Source organism: Lagopus leucura, unplaced genomic scaffold, assembly GCF_019238085.1.
Source record: "Lagopus leucura isolate 7727_CA_CO unplaced genomic scaffold, USGS_WTPT01 Super-Scaffold_100157, whole genome shotgun sequence".
In the NCBI taxonomy this organism is placed as follows: domain Eukaryota; kingdom Metazoa; phylum Chordata; class Aves; order Galliformes; family Phasianidae; genus Lagopus; species Lagopus leucura.
This window is the reverse complement of record NW_024962334.1, coordinates 18,304,048-18,327,600: the sequence shown is the minus strand read 5'-3', so window position 1 is coordinate 18,327,600 and position 23,553 is coordinate 18,304,048. Positions and strand designations below refer to the sequence as shown.

At 39.8% G+C, this 23,553-nt stretch overlaps 1 protein-coding gene across 2 annotated transcripts in view; it reads left to right on the top strand.

Annotated features, from left to right (window-relative positions):
* Positions 1-23,553, top strand: part of CREB5 (cAMP responsive element binding protein 5) — a 245,531-nt gene that overhangs the window by 67,981 nt on the left and 153,997 nt on the right. For both annotated transcript variants that reach the window (XM_042888951.1, XM_042888952.1), the window contains one exon: positions 6,874-7,046. In XM_042888951.1, coding sequence (XP_042744885.1) covers positions 6,874-7,046 — 173 coding nt within the window. The remainder of the gene's footprint in view (positions 1-6,873; positions 7,047-23,553) is intronic.

The window sequence follows — 23,553 nt, the reverse complement described above, 5'->3', positions numbered from 1 at the left end:
GTCACAATAGGCAACTTGGAAGAAACAAAATAGTGAGTTTATGGCTTTTGCATAAAGTATGACAAACTAGATAGGGCTAAGCAGACAGCTGTGATTCACCTATTTTGCAGCTTTCCAGTTAGCAGGATGGGATGTATTGTTAGCAGTGCAAAATGCCCCAAGTGACCCAAATAAGGCTATAGACAGTATTACTGATGCTTATTTAAACAGAAGAAGCTCTTTGTGCTATAATGCTTAAATTGCTATCTTGGCCAATTAATTGTATCTGAAATGAGCAACCCTGAGGAGAATGCAAGATATTTGTAGGAAACTTCAAGACATAAGCATGCAATCTGATGTCATCTTTTCTCACAGAGAAACTATTTTCTTTCAAACTCTGGTGACACCAGTCTTCCAAAATTTCCTTCTCCCTTAAAATATGCTCATTGCATTTCCTTTATATCACACTTTTTTTTTTTTTCTTTCCTCTGAGTGGTTTATCATGGATACATCTGGTACACACCATATATTGCTTGCTGTGTGTGTAAAGAAGGCCTGGTGTGTCAAAAACTCAGCCTGAAACAGTCATGATGAAGAGGGCATGAGGAGGATAGTGGGGGAAGAGGGGAGGGAATCCTGGAAGACAAGGGTCATCTTTCAGTATTCATTTCTTCTGGTAATTAGAGGGCACCACTGAATGTCTGTAATTAGATCATGTCACAAAAATTAAGATAAAAGACCAAAAATTCTAGATCCCCTGCATTTCGTTCGTAATATCAGAGGACTCGGAGCGTTTGTTTAAACTGGCAGTCAAAGTGGTGGATAGGCAGGGAGGCTTAACAAGGCTCTGCAAGAAGTTCATATGCATTTTCCTCAGAAGGTGGAAGGAAGAGTGCAGAGGAGGTGACTGTGCACTTCAGGTACTGAGGGGCAGAGGCAACGTGGAAAGGCACATCAGAGGTCAGCTGCACTGCACTGACTTTGTGCAGGGCTGTCACTTGTGAGGCAATGGTCTGAAGGGGATTTGTAGTACTTACATGGGCCCTGTGGATTTCAAGGCATGGTGGTGACTGCCGCAGCCTTCAGATGGCTTGGCTTAGCACTTCATAGGCTGTCCTGCATCTTGTGCCATGCTTCTCAGCGTCACTGCGTAGTTTGCTAGGGATTAGTGGGCTGAGATAGCATTTGAATCACTTAGTGCATCTCAGAACGTCTTGCTGATAACAGCTATCCTATCCAAGGAAATAGGATAAAAAGAATGAAATGTTTTTTTATAAAGATTTTTTTTGTTTGTTTTTGTGCCTCTTTAGCAGCAAACATCATGTCTACATAATTCATATTTACTTAAAAGAAAAAATAAAGTTTCCCTGCATTTTTGAGTGTAGATATTTGGATAAAATTTTACAAAATTATCCACTGTGGCTTTTTTAAAAGAGCGTTTTTAAAAAAGGACTTGGGCTGCCTGAGTCCATAGATGCTTTTAGAAATGTTATCTTTGTTGTCAGGAAATTCTAGCCACGGTGCTCTAAAGCAGTGTGTGGGCAGCGTTTAAACTCTGGCCTGTGAACCGCTGGTGGTCGCAAAGCTGTGGTAAGTCATCTGCAGCTGCTCTGTGGAGTCATCTTGCCTTAATTACACAATTTATGATAAGAGTACGGAGTGGTCTGTGAGAAATTCAGCGGGTTGACAGAGGTCTCTGATCCAAAAAATTTAAATCCAGCGGCAGAGACTGATAAGTACAGATTCAAAGCTTTATGATTTCAGGGAGAGCAATGTTTCCCTTTTTTCCCCATCTGCCTGTCATTACTTGTCACTTTTGAGTAAAGAGTTTAATTTCTCTTTAAATTTTTTACCCCTAAGGAGATCAGCCTGATAACATTTGACTGAGCAGTGCTCGGGGTTACTCTCAGTGCTCCAGCCCTCCGCGTCCCTGCACCGAGGGGGCAGCGAGCTGTGTTCAGTGTGGGGGGGAAGCAGCAGCCAAAAGAGACCTGGGGGCGGGGAAGAGTTCTGCGTATGTCATGCCTGCTTCATTTTTGTTTGTTTGTTTTAAATGTGCCATTTCTATCAGGTAGCTGCTGCGTATTTGCCTGCCTTTGGAGTGTTTTGAGAAGTAGATCCTTTGGCATGTGTCACCCTCATTCAGTGACTTCATGCCTCTCACTAAGTGGGAAAGTTAAATGGATTTTAGTACTCTGTGATAAGATCTTCCTAGTGCTTTGTCCCTGTGCTTAGTGTTATTACACAGCGTTTTCCAATAGTTCTTTTCTGTGTCCTTTCCCTGCCTTAGTGCTTTTTCTCATTCAAGCCATACAGATGTTACAGTTTAAAAGAAGAACAAGCATTGCATTTCATTCTCCAGCAAGCTTCCTCTCTTGCACAATGATCCTTCTTTTTTTTTAAATTTACATCTTCAAAATACATTTTTTCCCCCTCTCTATAATACTTTAACTGCTTTAGTAACCTGAAAACCTGAATTTTGTTCTACCTTGGTGTTTTTTGTTTTTTTTTTTCCTCCCAGATCCTCTGCTGTGTTTATTGGTGTTATGTGGGCAATGTGCTTAGTTTTATACTTAGGATTGTTGGGATACTGCATATTAGTAGCAAATGAAATAGTGAAATAGTTGTAATGAACTGGTGTGAGGATGTTTTCCATTCATATTGATTTGAATAATGAGAAAATTGTTTGGTGCTGTTTCTGAGAAGATTTGGTAACGTTTGCTTTGGGATTATCTTTCTCTTTTGTCAGGATAGAATTCATGAAGGATCATTAATTTTGACAAGAGTCTCTATGTGATTAAAATAATTTTGAAACAGGATATTATTTCCCATATTCAGCCTATTTTCTTTATTACTAGGTCATAAATTTGATTCTATTTCTCTTGAATTATTTAACAATATTTAAAGTTGCTGCTTGGGAAAGCAGAGGTAAATGATTTTTTCCAGGAAAAGGGCAAAAATGTGCTTTTGTCTTTATTCAGATCAATTGGATTATTTCTCTTTTTTTTTCTGCAGCAAATACCTTCTGACTTAAGAATTTTTATAATATTCTAGAGAATGGGCTTTATGTATTATTGGTTTTAGGTCATGGATCTATTTATCAGAGAACTTTTAGAAGAAACCTAAATGACTTCTCAGTTTGTATCAAAGAGGTATTTATAACTTCCATTAAACTTCATTAAGAAAGAATCATCAGAGAATATAAGGTAGCTTCAAAAACTAGCTCTGATAAAAACACAGCAAACAGTCTGAAACTCAGAATATTCCAATGGATAGTAACAGGTTTTGTTTCCATTTTGTTCATCCTGTGCCTTCAGGAGATGGGATGTGTGATTATGGGTGATGTTGTAAAATGGATGGATGTTTCTCTGGAAGCGATGGGGTTCAGCAGAAATGGTGACTGCCCAGAGCCATGGGGTGTATTTTTGCCTATGTCTACAGAGCCATCATTTCTCTGCTGCGCTTGCCAACAGGGCGTGTGTTCTTGTGGAGTGATGTGTAATTCTCTCCATGAGCACATGGAAGCATGACTTTAAGAAGTTTTTATCCTTAAAAAAAAAAAAAAGAAAGAAAAAAAGAGCATTGCCTATCCAAAGTTAAATGGTTGCATGTGGGAGAAAAATGCTTAAATGTTCTCTTGATTGAAGCTAAAAGGAGAAATACTCTCAAAGTGGTGAGAAGTTAAGCTGATGATGATCTATTCCTTTTCCTCTTGAAGTTGGAAAGGTTGAGAATGAATACAGCTAAACAGTTTGTGGATGTTTTTTTTTTTTTCTTCACATTATTTATTTTAACTTGAATGTTAAATACTGCTGGAGAATATAGCATAGGCACACTGGCAAAGGCAGCATTTCTATAAATGTTCTTTGGTGTCATAATCCTAGTTTCTGCTCCAGAGGGAGTGGCTGGGAACTTTGGTATGGTGTGAAACTTAGTCCAAGAGGAAATAAATTCCCAGCTCCTGTTGTGAGTGGCCTGTTCTCTATATGAACACTTCAGGCCACTTGTAATAAAATGAAAAATAGTAGTAAGCCCATATGACCTCTTCTAGAACAGTTGTGAAGGCCTTTGAGAAAACTCCAAACGTCGTATTGTCTCTGAGTATGCACAGGCCTCAGTAGTGTTAAAAGCAGGAGGAAAGCTCTGTGTCACGACTCCTGTTGACAGCTCCTCCTCACTGGTGTGATGGGAGCTCCCCACCTTGTAGGAACTCATCTTAACCATCAGCTCAAGAGCTGGAAGAGAATGAAAAGGGCACTTAAAGTGACGGGTTATCCATGGATATCTGGTGGAAGAGTATGTAGAACTCCTTAAAAGTAGAAGCAGCTTTAAAAGCAGAAGCAGCAACTGTTTAACTATGATGGTCTCTGTTTCAGTCAATGCTGCTGAATTTTACCTTCTTTTATAAGAGCCAGAAGTCATGCCTGCACTACAACATCTATATCTTCTCAGAACTCATGTGATGCAGAAGACTGTTTCAAGAATTTTTGAAAGTCATCTGCATCATGTGTGCAATGGTTTGATGTGCTGGTGGCATAGCGTCATTCTGTATGTTGCAATCCATGTGACCAAATCAGACAGGCTTAGGGTCAGAGCTGCTGTGCGTTATCTTCCTGCCATCTTTCAGAGTGTAGGCCTTGTCATTTAGGTATGAACTTGCTTGAACTCCTGTGCGAATTTACAAGCATCTCACCAATGTAAATTGTTCTGAGTTTGCCAAATCCCTCTCCTGTGAATGCAAGAGTCATGCGGAGTTTGACATTTTGTTAGGAAATCTTTGGCTTTCTTTTAGCAACTCTGTATATACTAAGTATAGTTCCTACCAACAACAGCACTTGCACTACGAAGAAGAATGGACATGTGAACACACTGACGAGCTTTTGCTTTGTTTTTTCTTCCAAAGTTCAGCCTACTTGCTGAAGAAATAGTGTATTGGAATTGGCTAAAATTTTGAGGTAGCGTCACAAGTGTATGCTTGTAAGCCAGCAATTATAATGTCTTATGTGCTATCAAAAGTTTTCATACCTTTGTAGCTCAAACCACTTACACTTTTGAGAGCTCTGAAATCATAGGCGAAACAGGTAAAAATAAGGAAAAGAAAATGGGAACACTGAATCTAGGAACTGGGGAATGTGAAATCAAATCTTTAAATTCTGTCAGTTTTGAATCCTGAAGTAGATGTGGCTGTGATTTATTTTGTTTGGGCATGTTTGTTTGTTTGTTTGCTTTTGTTTTTGTTTCCCCCATCAGAAAACACAAATCCATTGGAGACATTTTTATAGGAATGTGCTAGGTCAAGGGGAAAACTTATTTTGGAAAAGATTCAATATATTGAAGTTTATTACTACCTGATGGTCATAATATATTACTGGGCTATGAAAAACTGTAGTTAAAGTCCTTGGTCTGAATTCCTCTTGCAATCCATGCTCCAAAGTGAATACTGGCTATTCTCCTGCTGGACCTGATTCATATTGTGTAAATTATTTACTAGAACAAGAGCTCAGATGGGTGAGTAATCTGGCTGGATGGCTGTAGGCAGTCCCTCTGCTTTTTTATTTAAAATCAAACAGCCAATCCATCAATAAATCAACCCATCTATTTATCTAAAAATGAATTGGGAGATAGGAGGATGACAGCTGTGGACTTCCATGTGTAGACCCTTTATTTATTGTCTCCTTTTCCATGAAGAATGTCATTTAAAGGGCTTACTCTTGTTTTGGTTCAAAATCCAATCTTTTATTTAGCTATGGAATTCAATATTGTTTATCTTGCTTGTCCCCCACATTTGAGCAGAGATTTGAGTTTCATTTTTCACCAGCTTTTTCTATCACTATCTTGTGTTTTGTGTGTTTCCGAAACACACTGTTTTTCTGAATGAAATTTAACATTTGTTTTCAATCCTGATTATTACAGTGGTCAAGAAGTGAGCCTTGGTGGCAGAGTGTGAGTGTAGAGATGTGTTGGTTTTTTTTTTCCCTTATCCTCAGCCATGCATTTGGTGGCAATGGAAAGTTTCTTTTCTTCTTGCTGCTAGAAGTCCACATGTTGATACCTGATAGGAAAAAAAAAAAAAGGCATTAATATTGCTGTATTTTTCATATGCATACACTGTGGGTTATCTCTGGCTTGAGATTTTTGTTTGTTTTTAAATGCAGGCCAAGTCAAACCCTGCGGTTTAGCAACAGTGTGTATTGTGTATGTAGGGATAATAAAAGACAAGCTTCATTCCAGTGTTCGTTCCTTAGTATCATCCTGTTCTCTTGTGGCTTGTTCACTTTGAAGATATGAATTATCTGTGATTTTTTTTTTCCTAAGAACTTTCGAAGAGCTCAAAGCTACCTGAAGCAAAGGTTAGACATGTGAAAATACGGTGCTATTATTCTAGACCTTTGGAATATTATTGCTCTGCAAAATATATGTAGGCTATTAGAAATGGCTGTTTCATGATATACCGCACGCTGCTTGTTACTTCAGGACTATAAAGCTTGATCTGCTTGTCAGTCTAAGCAGACCTAGTACACAGTAAACAACCCACACAGTAAATCAAAGTGCCATGCACTCACCACAGAAGTCATTTTCAAACAAAACATATATCACATTGAGTCAAAAGAATGTGTGTTAAATATCCCCATTATAAAACATAAGTCAAAATCACAGAAGAGTGATTAGTCAACTTGCAGGTATTTTTCCATTCATATTGCCCAGCAAAAGTAAATAGTTATTTTTCATTTCTTTATAGTTGTTTATTACAAAAAGATGTATTGACTTGGGATTTGCTGGGAGTCAATAACTTTTCATATTGTTGATGCTTTCAGATTTCTAGTTATTGCCTGGTAGGACTCACAGACAATGTACATTTTTGTCTGCAATCTCCCTTTTTCCTTCCTTTCGCAGAATATCTCCATGCATAACGCAGTTGGAGGAGCAATGGCAGGACCTGGATCTCACCAGCTGACAAATACAAGGATGCCGAACCACGACACCAGTGTTGTGATTCAACAAGCCATGCCATCTCCGCAATCCAGTTCTGTCATCACACAAGCACCTTCCACAAATCGACAGATTGGGTAAGTCTGTTACCTTTCTTTTCATTTCTCCATTTTTCTGGATCCAGCATTTGCATGCAGTACAAGATGTTGTCCTATTGGTTTTGGTTTTGCACTTGATCCTGCCAGCATACAGCAAGAATCACTTCAGTATACGTTCCTGTGGGAAAACAGCCATAACACGACATCTACTACAGACCTGTCACTTTGATTCAGCAGGGACTGAGCACAGTGCTTGTAGGAAAGTCCTACTTTCTCCTATTGGAGAAAAAAAAAAAAAAAAAAAAAATTGCTTACAGTCAAAGTTCCTGTTCCTATAACTGTTCTAAACAGGCAGATGCAGAATTTCAGAAGCTGATCATTCCACTTTTTTCAGCAGGAATTCTGGGTGTAGGTACTTGGTGTGTATGAAGAGGGCTACCAGGAAAAAAAAACAAGTTCACTAGGATAAACAGAGTTTGGCACAAGACCTCTGAGCAGTTTGTAACTATGGATCTGAATTTATTCCCTCAGATTGACAGTATGGATGCTCACAGTTTTGGCTTCAATGTCTACTTCCAGCAGACATGAAGTCTTCATAAATCATGATAACTCATTTTTAATTATACAGAAACTGCCCAGTTTGAGGGTGTTTTGGTTTTTTTTGTCACACAATTCTACGAATTTAGACTTTTTTATGCATGAAAACACGTGGATACGAAGATAAATCAGTGGACTGAGAATGAAGCAGTGGTCTAGATTCATTAACTGTCATTTGTAACTTGGTCACATCCATTATATGATAAGAGCAAAAGCAGTCTCCATCCCCAGTCATTGTCTAAATAATTGATGAGCAACTTGCTGTTTCTTTGGAGTAAGGCTGACAAGTGAAATCCTGGCATTGAAATCTCAAAGTCCAGTTATTCTTTAGTTTTCTTTCAAGATTCTCTGTGTCTGGTGCAGAAGATTGATTTCAGGCTTTTCATTTCTCGGTGTCCCGGTGGCAGGGATGGGCTGTGGTGCTGACTGCTCCAGAAGTGTTACACACAACAACATTCCCATCCACAGTTCCAGCTTGCCAGTACTCTTGGCAAGGCTCCTTTACTTCCCCTTTTCCTATTGTTTCAGGATTTAGTTATTAATACAGAAATCAGCTAGTATCGGCGTAGTAAAAATATCTGATAGTTGTGCCTTCATACATGTTATGTATCAACAAAACACTGTGTTCACTGCAATAGTTTCACTTGTGAAACCATAAGTTTTTTATCTTACGCGTGTCCCGCTCTGTTTGAAGATGGGCTGACAGAAGGGAGAAGTAAGGAAAGTTTATTTTCCAGTATTAGAAAGAAAAACAGCTAATTCCATTATCTGGTTAAGGTTGATAAAGCTGTTGTTCTAATTGTGAATTAATAGGTCTAGTGGTAATAATGATCCTAATTAAAAACAAAAACAAGAATAAAACCCAACCAATTTTTAATACTCAGTAATGAGGTGTTTTATATGAGACTTTGTTTGGCTTCCAAACAGTTGTTTCTATATAATGAGGAAAAAAACTGCATGTGGTTTTGCAAGACCCTGCCAGTCAGGTTTTCGGATTGCATTGTTTCAGGGCCATGGTGATTAGAATCTCCAGAGTTGGAAGGATTGAGGATAAAAAGGTCTGTTTCCTAGTCACTGGTGAGTGTCTCGTTTGGGAAACTTTTGTCATGACATATCTTAATTCTCCATGTGACTGATTCCCACAAATGTTTCCAAACTCTGAGTCTAAAGCTGCTCTGTTAGGAGGCAGTTGTCAGTGTTTAGTCTCTGTGTGAGCTGGTGTGTGAATGAGACTTATGGTATGACCTCCAGCACACTCCCTTCCCCATTCTTGCCTCTTCCTAGGAGGCTTGCTTTTTTTTTTTTCTTTTTTTTTTTTTCCAATGGTGTGTCCTAGGAGATAATTGCTGCATTTTGGACTTCATCTACTTGCCAAATTGTTGAGCATCCCTGTTTGCCCTCTTTTCCTTCAGTCTTTTCCCTGTGGTGTCTGCTATATTTGCTGAAAGAACGTATCTTGTCATTTCCATTTATCTTCATCTTATCCTTCTAAATATGCTAAGAATTATATCCAAGAATCATTGTGGGGAATAAGGGCTTGACAGTGGTTCCAGTATTAGGCAATTGAAGATAAATCCAGATGGATTCAGAAAATGTTTATGAGTTCTGCAAAGTTCGGTGGTTTTAGTTTGATCGTCTTTTCTTTTTTTGTTGTTTTTTAACAAGCCTAAATTCTGAGGTGCTCAAGTAAGTGGTTTTGGGTTGGGCTCTCCCTCCTTTTTAAGACATCTGAAGTTGCCCCAAAGGGTAGATGAGTCTTTACCATGGAGAATTGTGCCAGGGAATGGCCTTTTTAATGAGCAATAAAAACAGCAGAGAGCAACTGGAGCACTGAGTTCTGTAAGAGCAGGATCAAGCCCTAAAGGTTATATAGAACCATCTTGTAGCAATATTCTGATTTTTATCACAACCACAAATATTTTAGTGTCAGACTACGGCCAAGCCACCTGCAAATGTTTGTGATGGCCTTACTCCAATGAAAACAGGGAACAGCAATGAAAGTCTTCATTGAGACCTTGCTCATAGACTGTGCTCCAGTAACAAAGAATGGAACCCACCTGTGCCCCCACACAACTTGCTTCATGGGGGAGGAGTTGGGTGAGTTTGCAGCAGCTGAAGTTCCTGAGGGATGTCATTTCCCCTTCCTTTCTCCTCCCTCCGTTTCTCTCCATACCTCTCTTTTTCCTGTCTTCTACTCTGCCTCTGAGGGATTGCCTATAAATGAGATATTGACACAAGGCATGGGAAAACATGACAGAATGAGTGCTGCTGGGCAAGCCTTACTGGCACAGTGCATATACACACATTGTTTCAGGTATTAAACTTCAGCTACTACTGAGCAGGCATCCAGCCAGATTAATCAGAGAAAGGGAAGAGCATGAAGAGTAATAACTTAAAAAATGAGGCAGGGTTCAGCCTCGCTTTCCTCTCGCTATATACCTTATGGAGAGCAAGCATCAACATTATTGTTGCAGCAAACTGGTGGATAGCCATAAAGGTCTGAGATAGCATTTACACAGCGAGGCAGCCTCCTGGCTACCCCTCCTCCCTCCCCCACCAAGTTTTTAGCATGTGGGAGGAATGCTGCAACTAGTAACTACTTGTGCTGATGAAAAATCAGTTGAGGAACACTTAGCAGTGAAGGGTGTCTCTGGCTGATTAATAGCACATCATTTGGAGATAAGATACGTGGAGGAAAAGCAGTAAGGCATATGGAGGAAGGAGAGAAAAAATGATATGAGACATGCATTTGTCAAAAGTATAGAAAGGTAAGCCAAATCGGCTCAAGATACCGGACTCTGAATTAGTGTGTATGATAGCTATGTTTGTCTCTTTAAAAAAAGCAAATTCATTATTTTCAGTGACAAAGCATTCAGCAATGGATCTGAAAACTATGGTTAGACAAATTAGCCAGTGCAGCACTCTAATTGTTTTACTTGAGCGTACTTTTTGCTAGCCAAGGTATCTTGTAAACCTGTGAGGGCTTTCTAGCTGTTGCAGCCTAACAGATCCACTTCACTGGAGAAAGTAAACTTGCTGCTGTTTTTCAAGTTAGTAGCAGACATAACTAGTAATTGTTCCAGCTTGAAACACATTGGTACAGTTCTATAGCTAAAAGGAAACGCAGGAGGATTCATGGTTGTCACAGATCCAGAAAGTTGTTAACACTGTACTTAAGGCAGAGGGAGATGTGAGTCCAGCTTCAATGAGCTCAGACTCCAAAGTGGACATAGAGCATTAACCATGTGATGCAGATTATCTTTTTTCAAAGTGGTGCAGAGCATTTTAATGAAGATAAGATGGTCTTTTGGCACAGCATAAGAAGGAAAAAATTGCAACCACATTTGATGAAATGCAAGCAGGTAGGAGAAGGCAACAGGAGGAACTTCGGAGATGCCTTTGGTTCCTTTATGTACTAAGAATATGGTACCAATAGGAGGGCAGCCTTTTAGTTCCATGTGCAGCACGGATTTTAACACCTATGCATTTCCTTCTTGTTCCTCTCCTCTGTCACGCTGCTGTACATCTCTCTTTGTTTCCAGTTTATAATCCCAGGAAGCCTTGGATAAATGCCTCTGTTCCAATTCATGTATATGGAGATACCATAGTACGTTGTGAGATGAGAAGAAAATGGGAGAGATGAAGTACTAAGTGTTCTCTTGACTATTAGATCAAGTCCATTCTGTAGCCTTGGTTGTGAAAGTTGTAAGAACAGCCAGCAGATCAGTAAAAGGGGATGAAAAGGAAAAAGTGGGAAAAGGAAAGCATCTAACAGTGTTATTCTGTCCAAGAATATATATATTTTTGTCTTTGTACTGGAGGTTGGAGCTATATTCCCCATTTAAATGCTTCTGCATTTTTTAAATTGTTTATTAGTTTTTTGTTTATTGCTTATTATTTTATAAAAATCTATTGTTTATGCCAATAGATTTTTTTTTTTAATCGTTCTTTTTACTACACTGGCCTCAGCCAACCTTACCACAGAATCCTATCATGCTACATGTGCACAACAGCCAGAAAACTGTGAACCCCAGGGTACGTTTCCTAGGAAGCTATTACAAGTGAGCCATTCGCAGAAACAAATTGTCTCCTACCTGATGGCTAGTCAACAATGATGTGAGAGAAAACACCTGGGAGATAGATCCCTTTGAGCTATTTCTTCCCTTTTGGCTAGCTGCTGCCCAGGGCCACGTGTTTACCTGCATGCTTAGCTATGCTGGTCCGTGTGTGACATTGGGAAGCTCTGTTTGCTTCTTCTCAGCCTCCCCTGCTGTGTACATGGACATGTTCAGGAGCTGCTGACTCAATCTCTCCTGACACTGCTGAGTCAGGAGGAAAAAAAAACCAACAGCATCAGTGTTTCAGACACAGCACAAAGGGCTGATTGTTAATGACGTCTCCTATATCCCAAAGTGCATTCTCTTATACAAAACCATGACACCTCCCAAAAACTTTCTTGCTGTAAGGACTGGGGAGAAGTTGGAAGTACTGACATATATCCAGATGACTTTCAGGGGACTGAAAGGAAGATCATTAGCTATGTAATAAATAGCCTGTCAGCCAGGAATGGAGGCAGTTTAGTGTGCTTCTTATTTGACTTTTGAAGTCAACTCTTATCCTGAGAATTACATGCTAGTTATACATATTGGTTTAATCTATTAATGCATGAGGTATGGCGTGCCCTGTGCTTTCTGTTTAACAAAAGTCTTAAGCTGATTAGAAATATTACCTATTCATAACAACAGTAAAAACTGTGTCAAAGATATTGTGTGACTTCCTGTCCGCTGATGCTTTGTATTATCATCTTTTGCTGTGAAGAGGAAGTAGACATCTCTCTCTCCTGATGGTTGTTTCAGACAGGTAGTGATGCCACATTATAGAGAATTTCTATATTATTGTTTTCTAAGAACTGGATCATGAAAATTTGTCCAACCCAAGAACCATAGGGAGCAAAGTCAGAATAGGTGACTGCGTAACTGTGACTGAACAGAAATAAGAAGCTTTCACAGGCACAGATTGACTCTTGTATCAGAGTGAATCATAGAATGGCTTAGGTTGGAAGGGACCTTAAAAATCATCCAGTTCCAACTTTCTGCTGTTGGCAGGGCTGCCACCCACCAACTCGAGCTGCCCAGGGTCCCGTCCAACCTGACCTTAAGTGCTTCCAGGGTTGGGGCACCACAGCTTTCTGGGCAGCTGTGCCAGTGCCTCACTACCCTCTGTAAAGAATTTTTTCCTAACATCTAACCTAAACCTCCTCTCTTTGAGTTTGAAGCCATTACACCTTGATCTATCACTGTCAGACCATGTGAAAAGGCACTTCCACCCTTAATTATAAGCTCCCTTCAAGTACAAGAAAGCAGCAGTGAGATCTCCACTGCTCCAGTCCAAGCTAAACATACCCAGGTCCCTCAGTCATTCTTCACTGGAGAGGAATTCCCTCAAGATAGGACTTCAAAATAGGACTTAAATATGATATACAGAGAATATCATTTCTTAGTTTTAGTGGTTAGTATCTCTTATGTACGTACCTCCAGTGTATATATATATATTATACACAGTGTATAAATCTTCTTTAAAGGCGTCCTCAAAATTTATAGTCAGATATTCTGATTTATATGGCTCTTTGAACTGAAACAGATGTAAAATCATTTTGGGATAGAAGAGGATCTCAGAGTTGCAGTGGGTTTGATGCAACAGATCAAGCTTTCCTAGACCAGAAATGATCATTAGAGTTCTGCACAGCCGAATCACATAGCTCTGTTCTTCATCACAAGTTTGCACTTAATCTTCCCTGATGCGTGGTTCTAGTGTGTGTTTTATCCAAGTGTCAGCATGTTTGACAGGTAACTAAGCTGCAATAAAACACTAACTAAAACAATGCAGACCTTGTTAGGTGTAAGGTTTTATTTTCTTTTTATTAAGAGAATAATGTTCAAGTTCCAGAGAAAAAAAACTTCTTTAGAGATGCTCCATCATGCCATGTCACTTCAGCGAAGGGCTTAAATGTTTGGTGAGGGTGGCAAAATGACTGTGAGTGACTAAAAAGTGAAGCACTTTATGTGCAAATGACTATGATAAATGTCATTGCTCACTAACAGGTGATAGCTGTGTGTGTTTCAAAAAGGGAATTGGTATCGTTGTGGTAAACCCCAATTTTAAACGCTTTGTCTTCTCTGTGTATTTTTTTGTATTCTTTCAAAGGGTTATAAAACAGTGAGAAATAGTGTTAATGATTTATTATTTTTTTTCTTTTTGAAGCTGGAAGTTCGCTGAAAAGCAATGGCAAGTGCTTGTGGACAAACACAGAAACTGTTAAACTATGCATGTAGACGATTTTACTATCTGTGAAAGTAGACCTCCCTGTTAATTGATGAGTTGAGTTTAGAAATCAATGGTATGGTATATATTTTGAGCAATGTTTTGTAACAAACTGCCCACATCAGCAAAGTGGAAGTGGTGATTAGGTAGAACCAGCAGGTAGACTGAGAAGTGTTCACTTTGAGTGCAGGAAAAGTGTTCCTTGGAATAGGAAATAAACTAGAGAACGTGCTTTAGAAACATTTACTGTTATGAGCATCTGTATTCTGCCAACAGAGACCTTTATTCTGAGCTCATATAAATGAAGTGGAATTTTGCCAGTAAAAAAGAGGGAGTTGTGTTAGACCAGTTGTAAGACCCAGGTCCTAATTGGTTTATGAAACGAAGGGGGCAATCTTTGAGCTATTACCGGCTTCCTCTGCTGTAAGTGAAGTGAATCCCAGCTGTTCTGATAGGGTCCATAAAAACTTGGCAGGATAATAAATGTTTTTAGTGGACAGTCCTCAAATGATCAGAATCCAAATCTCTAGCTTATTTGACAGTCTTTATAGAATTGCATATACTTCCTGGTGAATTCTGATTTATATTTATAGCACTTTTATCTAATTCATTAACCATAGCATCTAGGCTGACCAGTGCTGTAAACATTAGGACACTGAGTAACATTCATGGCTTCAACTACAAATTGAAGCACAGTGTGTACGTATCACAGATATAAGAAGAAGATTGTGCATGTTGTTTCTTTTCTCCCTTCCCTTGCTCTTATTTTTTTCACTTTGTATCCTCATCTTTTTTTTTTATTTTTTGAGATTACAAAGAAAAAAAAAAAAAAAAGCACAGCATGAAATGGTTCTAGATACATTTTTTTTCCCTCTAATGTTTCTAATCTTATAATTTTATGCAAATGCTAACTTTCAGGCTTTGTAAATTTTCTTCAAAAAACTCACAGTTTTCTGGAGCTGGTTGGATATGTCAATCCTGACTTCTCAGTAGAGCTGTTGTTCTGAACCATTTGTTCAGCTCCTGAGGGGGGTAGAGTGTGTTTATTTACATCTAAGAGTCAAAGATACCACTCCCTGAAGATGCCAGGCACAGGCTCAAGTCCAAGCTGTTGTTTTTGAAATTGTTGTATGTATTGAGGAATTCACCATTTTCCAGGAAGGCCATTCAGTGGTTGTTTTGAAATCTGTACTACTTCTTGCCTTTGCTGGTGTTAAATATTTTTACTTAGCGGCTGGATGTCTTTAAATACATATACTTTTAATTATTCCCAGAAACGTCTAATTTTCCAGGCTAAGATAAAATGATTCCACTTTTAAAAGTAAGATGACTTAAAAATTACGCAGATAGCATCGTGAGAAGTTTCTTAAAGAATGAAGAGTTGGGTTTCTGTGTTGGCTGGCCTTGGAACTTATGAGTGTCCGTTTTCATATCTGTATCTGGGTATTTATACAACATACTGAGTGAAGTTTCTCTCTGTGTGTCAGTCCTTATATGCCAGATGTTGCTTTTACATCTTAGACTTCTGTCTCTAGTGTCTAGAAAGCTGCCATGCCACTGCACTTCAGGTGCAAGGTGATGTCTCTGATGCCTCTGGTATTAAAGGAATGCAGCCAGGAAGAAGAATATCTATCTCTATCTTCTGACAGGTGGTTTCTCATACCATATGTTCATGTCCTGTAACATGCTGTAAGGTTGTTCGTGTATTGCATGGGAAGAGAGATGAACAGATCTGAATGGTGCTGTCATGGAGCACCTGGACAGAGCTGCTCAGGGAAAGCTTCCCTGACGTGCTCATGGGCGATGCTTGTGTTCTCACTAAGTGTTTTTGCACTACTGCTGTCAACTGCAGCTGGACACATGAGCAGCTGACTGTTCCTGAAGGACACTCTTTTTAGATAAGCTGGACTTCATTAATTCATTATCACTGCAAGTTGTTGATGCAACTTCTTAGGGTGGCACAAATAATTAAGCATTCTGAAAGTGACAAAAAGTATCAATAGTCTTCAAGTATTCACTCAAACAATAAACTTGATTAAAATCAGCAGGCTGTAATGGATGGCTGACTCTGGATGAGTTACTGATTCAAACAAATGAGCTGGAACTGATAAATAAGACCAATTTTGAACCAATTTCCTATAATTTCTCTCACATAATACTCTCAATTTTTGCTTATTTCAAGTGGTTCCATTTGCCGGAGGTTACATGGCACAGGTATTAAACTAAGTCTGTACTGAAGATACATGATGTGAACACGTGAAATCAGAGCTGGTTATTGTGTCCAACAAAAGGAAGGGTCTTGTGGAAAACTTTACTTCTTTACAATTTCCTCTTTAGTCTTGTTTAATTTCTTTTTTCCCTGCAGTCCATTCCAGGCCCACAGAGAAAGGAGACCTAGAACGCCTTTGAGTTGTTTGTGACCTGTGGGAAGTAAAATATGAAGCTGAATAATATTTTTAATGTGAATTAGTGAAAAAAAACTGGAAGAATGCATTCACTGAGTTCCCTTTATGCCATACTAATTTGATGTGGAGAAAGATAGGGATTCTGGGCTCTGCAACAGGGAAGAATCCATTCTTGCTTCCAAATTTTCCCCTGGCTTCTATATAGTTCTGTTGTTCCAACAAGAAAGTTGTGACTCAAAGGATTTATTCTAAATCTGTATAAAACACAATTAGCAATGTTCATTCCAGAAGCTATCAAGTGAAAATACATTTCTCCATGGGGAAAGCTGGGGTCCCTTCCAGTCTGATCTTTTTCTGTATACAACCTAGGGGTGTGGATGTTCTGCTGCATGTTAATGCAATGTCAAGGGTTGTGGGCCCTTAACTCCTATACAGCAGATGTTAGAAGAAATACTCAATCAAAGCAGAACTCATGAATGTAGAGAGAAGCAAAAAATTGTTATACAAAATAAAACAAGTTGGGAGCAAAAAAAATAAAAGCAAATAAATAAATAAATAAATATGTATATATTAAACCTCAAAGGAAAAAAGTCAATTTTTGATTTGAAAGAAATATCCATGGAATACTCAGTGTTCCTTATGACCAAGTTGGGAAGTTGCTAAGATGTGTCCTTGATGACAGTGTAAATGACTCCAAGCCAGAAAAACTATGTTGACAATAAAAACTTCCCGCTCAGTGTACATTTCCTTCTTGCTCCTTCTGCTTGCTCATTATTTGAACAGAAAAATGGAGACGCCTCTGCCATGTTTACAGGCCCTGCCTTGTTATTTGTATGATGTACAGAGAGTTGAAAGCTGAATAGCCATCACTGTATATTGGAAAAACCTGGAACTAATTAGGGGACCTCATTTGTTAGTGCTTGTGTGTTCGGTGGTGGAAATAACTGGAGAGAACAGTTCCACCAATGAAGAGGAGTGCTTTGTAATGGAACTATAGAAAAATGAAAAAAGCAGCAAGAGTTTTGGGGCATTGGCATGAAAAATATTAACTTGATGAAATGTATTACATTGGTTTGTAAAGTTTTTTTTTTTTTGTGTGTGTGTGTGTATGTGTGTTTTAGTGGGGATAAGACAATTCAATCTGTCTGAAATAGATAACGGCTTGTAATGTTTTTACTTGTTAATGATTTACTTTCTTGACCGAAACTTACGAATTGCAATGTAAGTTTCAGTTAAGCAATTTTCAGTATTGGGCTATGTCATTGTATTAGTGTGTCTACTTTGGTCCTTTCTGTGACGTTTTCTTCAAGGAGTTAGGAGAACTATGTATCCTTTTCATGCTACTTTTTCAAATCCATGCTGTGCATTCCAAAACAAAGAAAGCAAGATAGTCAAGCAAAGGGGCTTTTTTGCTACTCCTTTTCTCCCTACAGTTCTTCTGAGCTGTCTGCTTAATGCTGAATTTTAGCAAAGCTGCTCCCACAAGTTGTGATAGATTTTTGTTTACATGTTGTGTCACAGTTCAAGAACATAAAGTCCTGTTGTATGGTGCCTTCCTTACTGTTGCTGAGATGCACTGTAGTTGTCTGGGTGGGAAGCAATAGTAATGTCACTTCACTCCAGAAAGGCATAGTTGGTGAGTAAATGAGAAGTCATTGTCATTAATGCAACCCTATGTATTGTGTAAAAAAACAAACAAACAACAACAACAACAAACGAAACAATCAAACCCAACAATCTGAAATCAGGTGAGGCTCAGTCTTGGAAGATTTCAGGTTTTGTTGTAGTTTCTGTTTGCGGTTCCTTCTGTGTCCTGTACCATGTCCTGGATACGTTTTTTTGTCTGACATTTGATGTGACAGCATAAGGCATTTGTGTGTATGTGCACATGCTCCTGCAAGTTTTTTTAAGATACGAGAGCACTTAAGGTTGTTCCTAGATGCTCATCCCCTCCAGTCCTCTGGTTTTGCAGAGTTTCAAGGGGAGGTGATTTTTTACTAGAAGTTGTGACACTTCCAGTTCAGTGGTGGCTCCAGGGTTCAGGCTTGTAGCCTCAAAATAAACTAGACTAAAGGGTCGTTACTGTCAAGAATAAAGCCATATATTGTAACTGAGAGTAATCAGTTTGGAACGCATTTGCAGATTCTTTGTATTAGCTTTATCAAGTTGGGCCATCGGAGAGCAGATAGACAGGTAAGACCGAAAGACCTCTGAACCCAATTAAAATTGTACCACAAAGAAATCAAATTCATGTGGTTTACATTTCGGAAAGTTACATTTGGTGGGCTGTACTTACTTTTATTCTGTAACCTAATGCAGACCATGCAAACATTTGAAACGCTTTTAACAGTTAAACCAGCTCAAATAACACAGAACCAGAGCAGCAATAAAGAATGAATTAAGACTGATTGCAACTACAGCCAATTTTTTTTTTCTGCTTAAAGAAATATAAATGAATGATATATTTAAAAACATATATAGTAATTTTGTCTTCAGGTTTTAGCACTGCAATAGCCATTCTCTTATCTTTTAAAGCAAATGTTTTGTTTGAAAAGCAATTCTAAACCCACAGGCTTTTATTTGTGGTGTAAGAGTAAGTCTGGATGTACAGTGGAACCACTGCTATTCCCACTGATGCACATAGTTTGGGGATTGGTCATACTGCTCTGAGATAATTCTGAGGAGCCGACATTTAAGATACTTGGCAAAGCAAGGCCATGAGTATGCGAGGATAAGAAAATAGGTGTTTTATTTGCAGTCCCTTTTGTGAAAACCAGTAGACATGTTCATTCACGAACACTCTCCGCTCGCTGACATTAGATAGACGTTATGTATGGAGCAAGCCTTCAGCTGGTGCAGTCTGGTATGTGTTTAGTTCCTCTGTTTTCTGAACAAAGAGTCCTGAAGCCTTCAGAATATTGGGCTGGAGGTGCCAGTGCCAAGTGTGCCTAAACACTCCTTCTAAATTCGGGAGAATGATACTTTGCATCCATGGGGAAGAAAATGGCTGGCTTAGTTAGCACTGAGACCATTCAGTAGATCAGTCTTCTCATTGTTTCCATCATAACAACAATTTTCCAGGACATTGGGAGGTCTTCCTGGCATTGGGGAAGGCGATCAAGCCAACAGCTGTTGTCTGTGTTGCATTCTGTCCTAACGGAAGAACTTCCTAGGGCCCCAACCCTTTCCTTGCATCTCCAAGACACTGAAAAGCAAATCCCATGCCATTCTGCTTTTTTGGCACAGAGCCACCTGGCTATCAGCAGCTGAGCCCAGCTTCCTGGCTCCATCCTACAACTGCTATCCTGAGTGGATACAGCTTGTTTTCCCCAGCAGCTGTCCTGATGTGTCCATGCAGCAGCTTTCCTCACTGTTTCTAGTGCAGAGCTGGCCGCTCTGTCATCTTTGCAGTCCCTCTTTCCCAACAGATTTTAGGGCTGATGTGGTGGAGAGCATGTTCTGGCATGGGGCTCTCACCTGGCCTCACTGAACCCCTAAGGCTGTGTATCATTGAGATTATTTTTGTGGCTGCTCTTCTTTCCATGGGACATGGAATTCAATTAGCATTCAGGAGGGTTCTCCCCCTCTCTGGGGGGAACAGCTTGAAGATCTGCTGTCATGATTGCTTTTCAGAGGCAGATCATTAAAGAGGAAAGATCTGTATTGATTTAAAAACAAACAAGCGAAAAAAAAACCCAACTATTTTTTAAATCTTAATTGAAGGTAATGCAAAATACTTTTTTTCTTTAAAGAAATATTGGCTATATAACCATTTCTGATCAGTGGCTGATGCACTGCTCCTGCAGTGCAAGCTCTTTTAAGGTGTTAGCGTGGGGAGCTTGGACTGCTGTGGCCCCTTCTCAGAAATGGTGGGACTGGAAGAAAATCTCCAGCTGAACAGATATGTAGACATTGTTCTAGAGATGGGAACCAAAACTGTCAGAATGGAGAAGAATCTACTCCCTGCTCTCTCACTTTTGTTTTATGAGCTTGGCAGGTAGTTCAGGATGCTTGTGCTGATTCTCCGGGAGAAGTATCTCAGTCCCAGCAAATATTTTTTTCCTATTTTTTTTCTTTTCCAGTTTTAATCATGTTTGCTCTTGCTGGAGAGTTGTTGGTGCCTGTAGTTGAGATTTTTCTCTCAATGAAAGGATTAGAAAGATACTGAAAAAAGGAGATAGGCAGGAGGTGCAGAAGCATAGGAGCTGGGACTAGTAGCTATTCCAGTGTTGTTCTCTTTTGTCTGTACAAGGAGGAACAACAGGCTTACTTTGAAAGGAGAAAATCTATGTTTTGTATGGCAGTTTGTGGCAGTTATTTTCCTTCTGAAAATAACAAGATTAATGAAAGGTTCTAAACTCTGTTCTATGCTTTCATTGATACATAAAGAAATGACTCTTCGAAGTGTCTGTATAAAACAGATAGAAGAGTGGAAGCGGGGCTGGACCCAGGCCCAGAGCACTGAAATGAGAAGGCCACACAACTAGCCATTCAAGTAACTGGCAGCGAAGTGGAGCAGCATTGCAGCCTGTAGTTGTGAGCTCTGTATCCACAGTCCTATGGCTCTTTCTAAGCACTATCACTTCTCGTGTACCCATGCTGGTTTACTATTTCTGCACAGTACATAACTAGACAATAGACAACACTCAGTCGTATTGTATTTTCATGTGTGGGCTTTGTTCAACTATTGGCAATTTTACTTATCCAAATATAATAATAAATAGTGGGAGTCTAAATGATTAATAGCAGAGCTTGTTGAAACACAAGCGATGTTAGGAATTAGTGTGTTTTCTCTCTCCTTATAATGATCCAAAATTCAAGACTGTGACAAAAAATGAGCACAAGGGATGATCTGGCTCGTGCCTTCCTTTTCAGCAGATGCATCCTTGGGGATAGTTTAAATATCATATTTCATCCTTGTTCTGCACACAGAGTGGAGTGGAAAGTAACTGCTGTTTTTGTATCGAAGGCAGGGAATATGATGGGAGAATAGCTTTGCTAATCCTTCATTTCAGCCTAGTTGAAGCTTCCTATGTCTGTGAGCACAGAAAGCACCGTTGCCTGGTTCCCACACTGAATGACCTGGCTCTCTGGGAAATCTTTGAACTGCATCTCTTTCAGCACCTCTCTGACAGTGCCTTCTGGCAAGCTGTCCTGACCGAGACCTAATGTATGAGAAACATTGCGATGGGACATGCAGGTTCCTATGAAGGCAGAAGGCTTCCTTCTCGCCTGGATGCCTGAGCTCAGTGTCTGATTTTATGTGGAGGGAGTGGTGATAGGGTGGAGGGTGAGAACTGATAAATGCGTTGACTGTGAAACATTTGGAAACACTTGAGCATGAGCGCTTTTCCATTCTTACCCATCTGCTGCTTTCTCTGAGTGCAGGGAAGTGATGGGTGAAAGGCTAAGATCGATTCCTAAAGTTTCCACTTAGCGAAGATGAAGGGTCAGATCCAGGGAAAGCCCAAAGTAAACATATTTTTCAGTTTCTTTCCCATTCATTTCTTTCCCCTTTGTTAGACAGTTTAGTAATCACTCCAAACTATGGAAAGAAGTTTGGCCTCATCTTTCTTTCTTTCTCCCAACACAAATCTATTTACTCACTGCTAGTCTGAGGCAATGGTTCAGTCCCTGTACTTTCCATGCAGGGGCCATATGCCCCATGATGCTTAAAACTACCTCCTGCCCATCCCTCTGGAGAGACACAGGGGCAGAGCGTACTTTCCTTCTGGGCAGTGATGGAGAGAGAGCCTTGTTGCTCTTCCACCTCAGGAGCTGGTGCTTGGCTTGGTGTGCGCAGATGGGCATCTTTCTCTTGTTTGAAAGGAGCAAAGTGCAATTCTCAACATTTGAATTTTTACTCAACACGTTCATCTTACTGCAGGAGTTAAAAGTTCACAGAATCGAAACTGAACTGTCAGGTAATGTGTTTGCTTCAACCTTGCTATTTCTTTTCTTTTTATTTTTTTTCTCCTTTCTTTTGCATTGTCCTTTCACCAAACTTTAAAGAAATACTGTCTGCTTAACAAAGCAACATTTCATTCCTAGTGTTGTAATACATACAGCAGTCATGGGCAGGCAGATACAGGATTTTAGAGACCCTCAGGGAAGGAAGGAGGGCTGCACAGCCAGCCAGGTCTATACTCTCTGCCTCCAGAAAACTTAATGCAGAAGAGGTTCAGAAATTTCTACGTGAGTATATTTGGGGAAGACGTGAGAAGACAGTAGACTTCACAGGAAAGCCAGGGTCCATGCTGGTGCAGAATATCCCCTCCTTCTCAAGCCTAATGTGCGTAGTCCGCACTTAGATTCACTCCAAGCCTTGGTAGGGAGCTTGAACTTCTTGACCTGCTGGCCCAGAGATGAGTGTGCATCTAAGTGAGTCTGATAATAAACAGAGAAACTATTAATAAAATTTAGTCTCTGGCACAAGCGATCCCAGCAATGATTTTAGATGAGAGGATGCCTAGTGAGAAGAGAATAGTGGTGACTAAGGGTTAAATAAATGTGGACTGGGCAGGATCCTGCTACGTGATTCTTTTCCATTGTTTGCTGATGAGGTGCAGACGCTTGGCTGTCTTTAAGTTACCTGGAATCTGGAAATACACTGCTTTAAAATGGGGAAAACTGATCTTCAGAGATATCTTCCTTCACAGCTTCATTTTTGAATACTTAAAGACACCTGTATTTTATGTAATATCAGTTTTAATTTGAGCTAAAACGTGATCGCAGAACCTCCGTGAATCTGCAGTAAGTGGAGGAAAAGGCAGTGGTGCAGATTGCTTGTTTTAGCAGCCCTCAAGAAAGCAAGCATGGAGCAGGGGCTGGCAGTCACTGAGCTAGAAGCTGGCATGAAAAACAAGTAGGTGCTAAAGAAGGTTCTCAAGGTAGTGCAAGTGCTGTGCAGGCCATTACCTGTCCAACCAAGGGCACCTTTGAAAGGATGCCTGCTGGGGTTGGGACAGTACCCATTCGCACAGCATGCTTGGTCTTGTTCCTAGAATAGGCAGCATGGTATTCCATCTCTAATAGTGGAAGTCAAGAAGGGCACAGTAAAAGCTTGTTTCTTGGAGGTAATCTACTCTCCTTATATACATACAGTGTCCTGGAGGGACACCCAGTGAAATAGACTGGGCAACGAGCAAAGGCAATCTGACAGCCAGCATGCCTGAAAGGTCAGATTAGATTGAACACTTAGCCTTTATCCATTAGCATAAGCT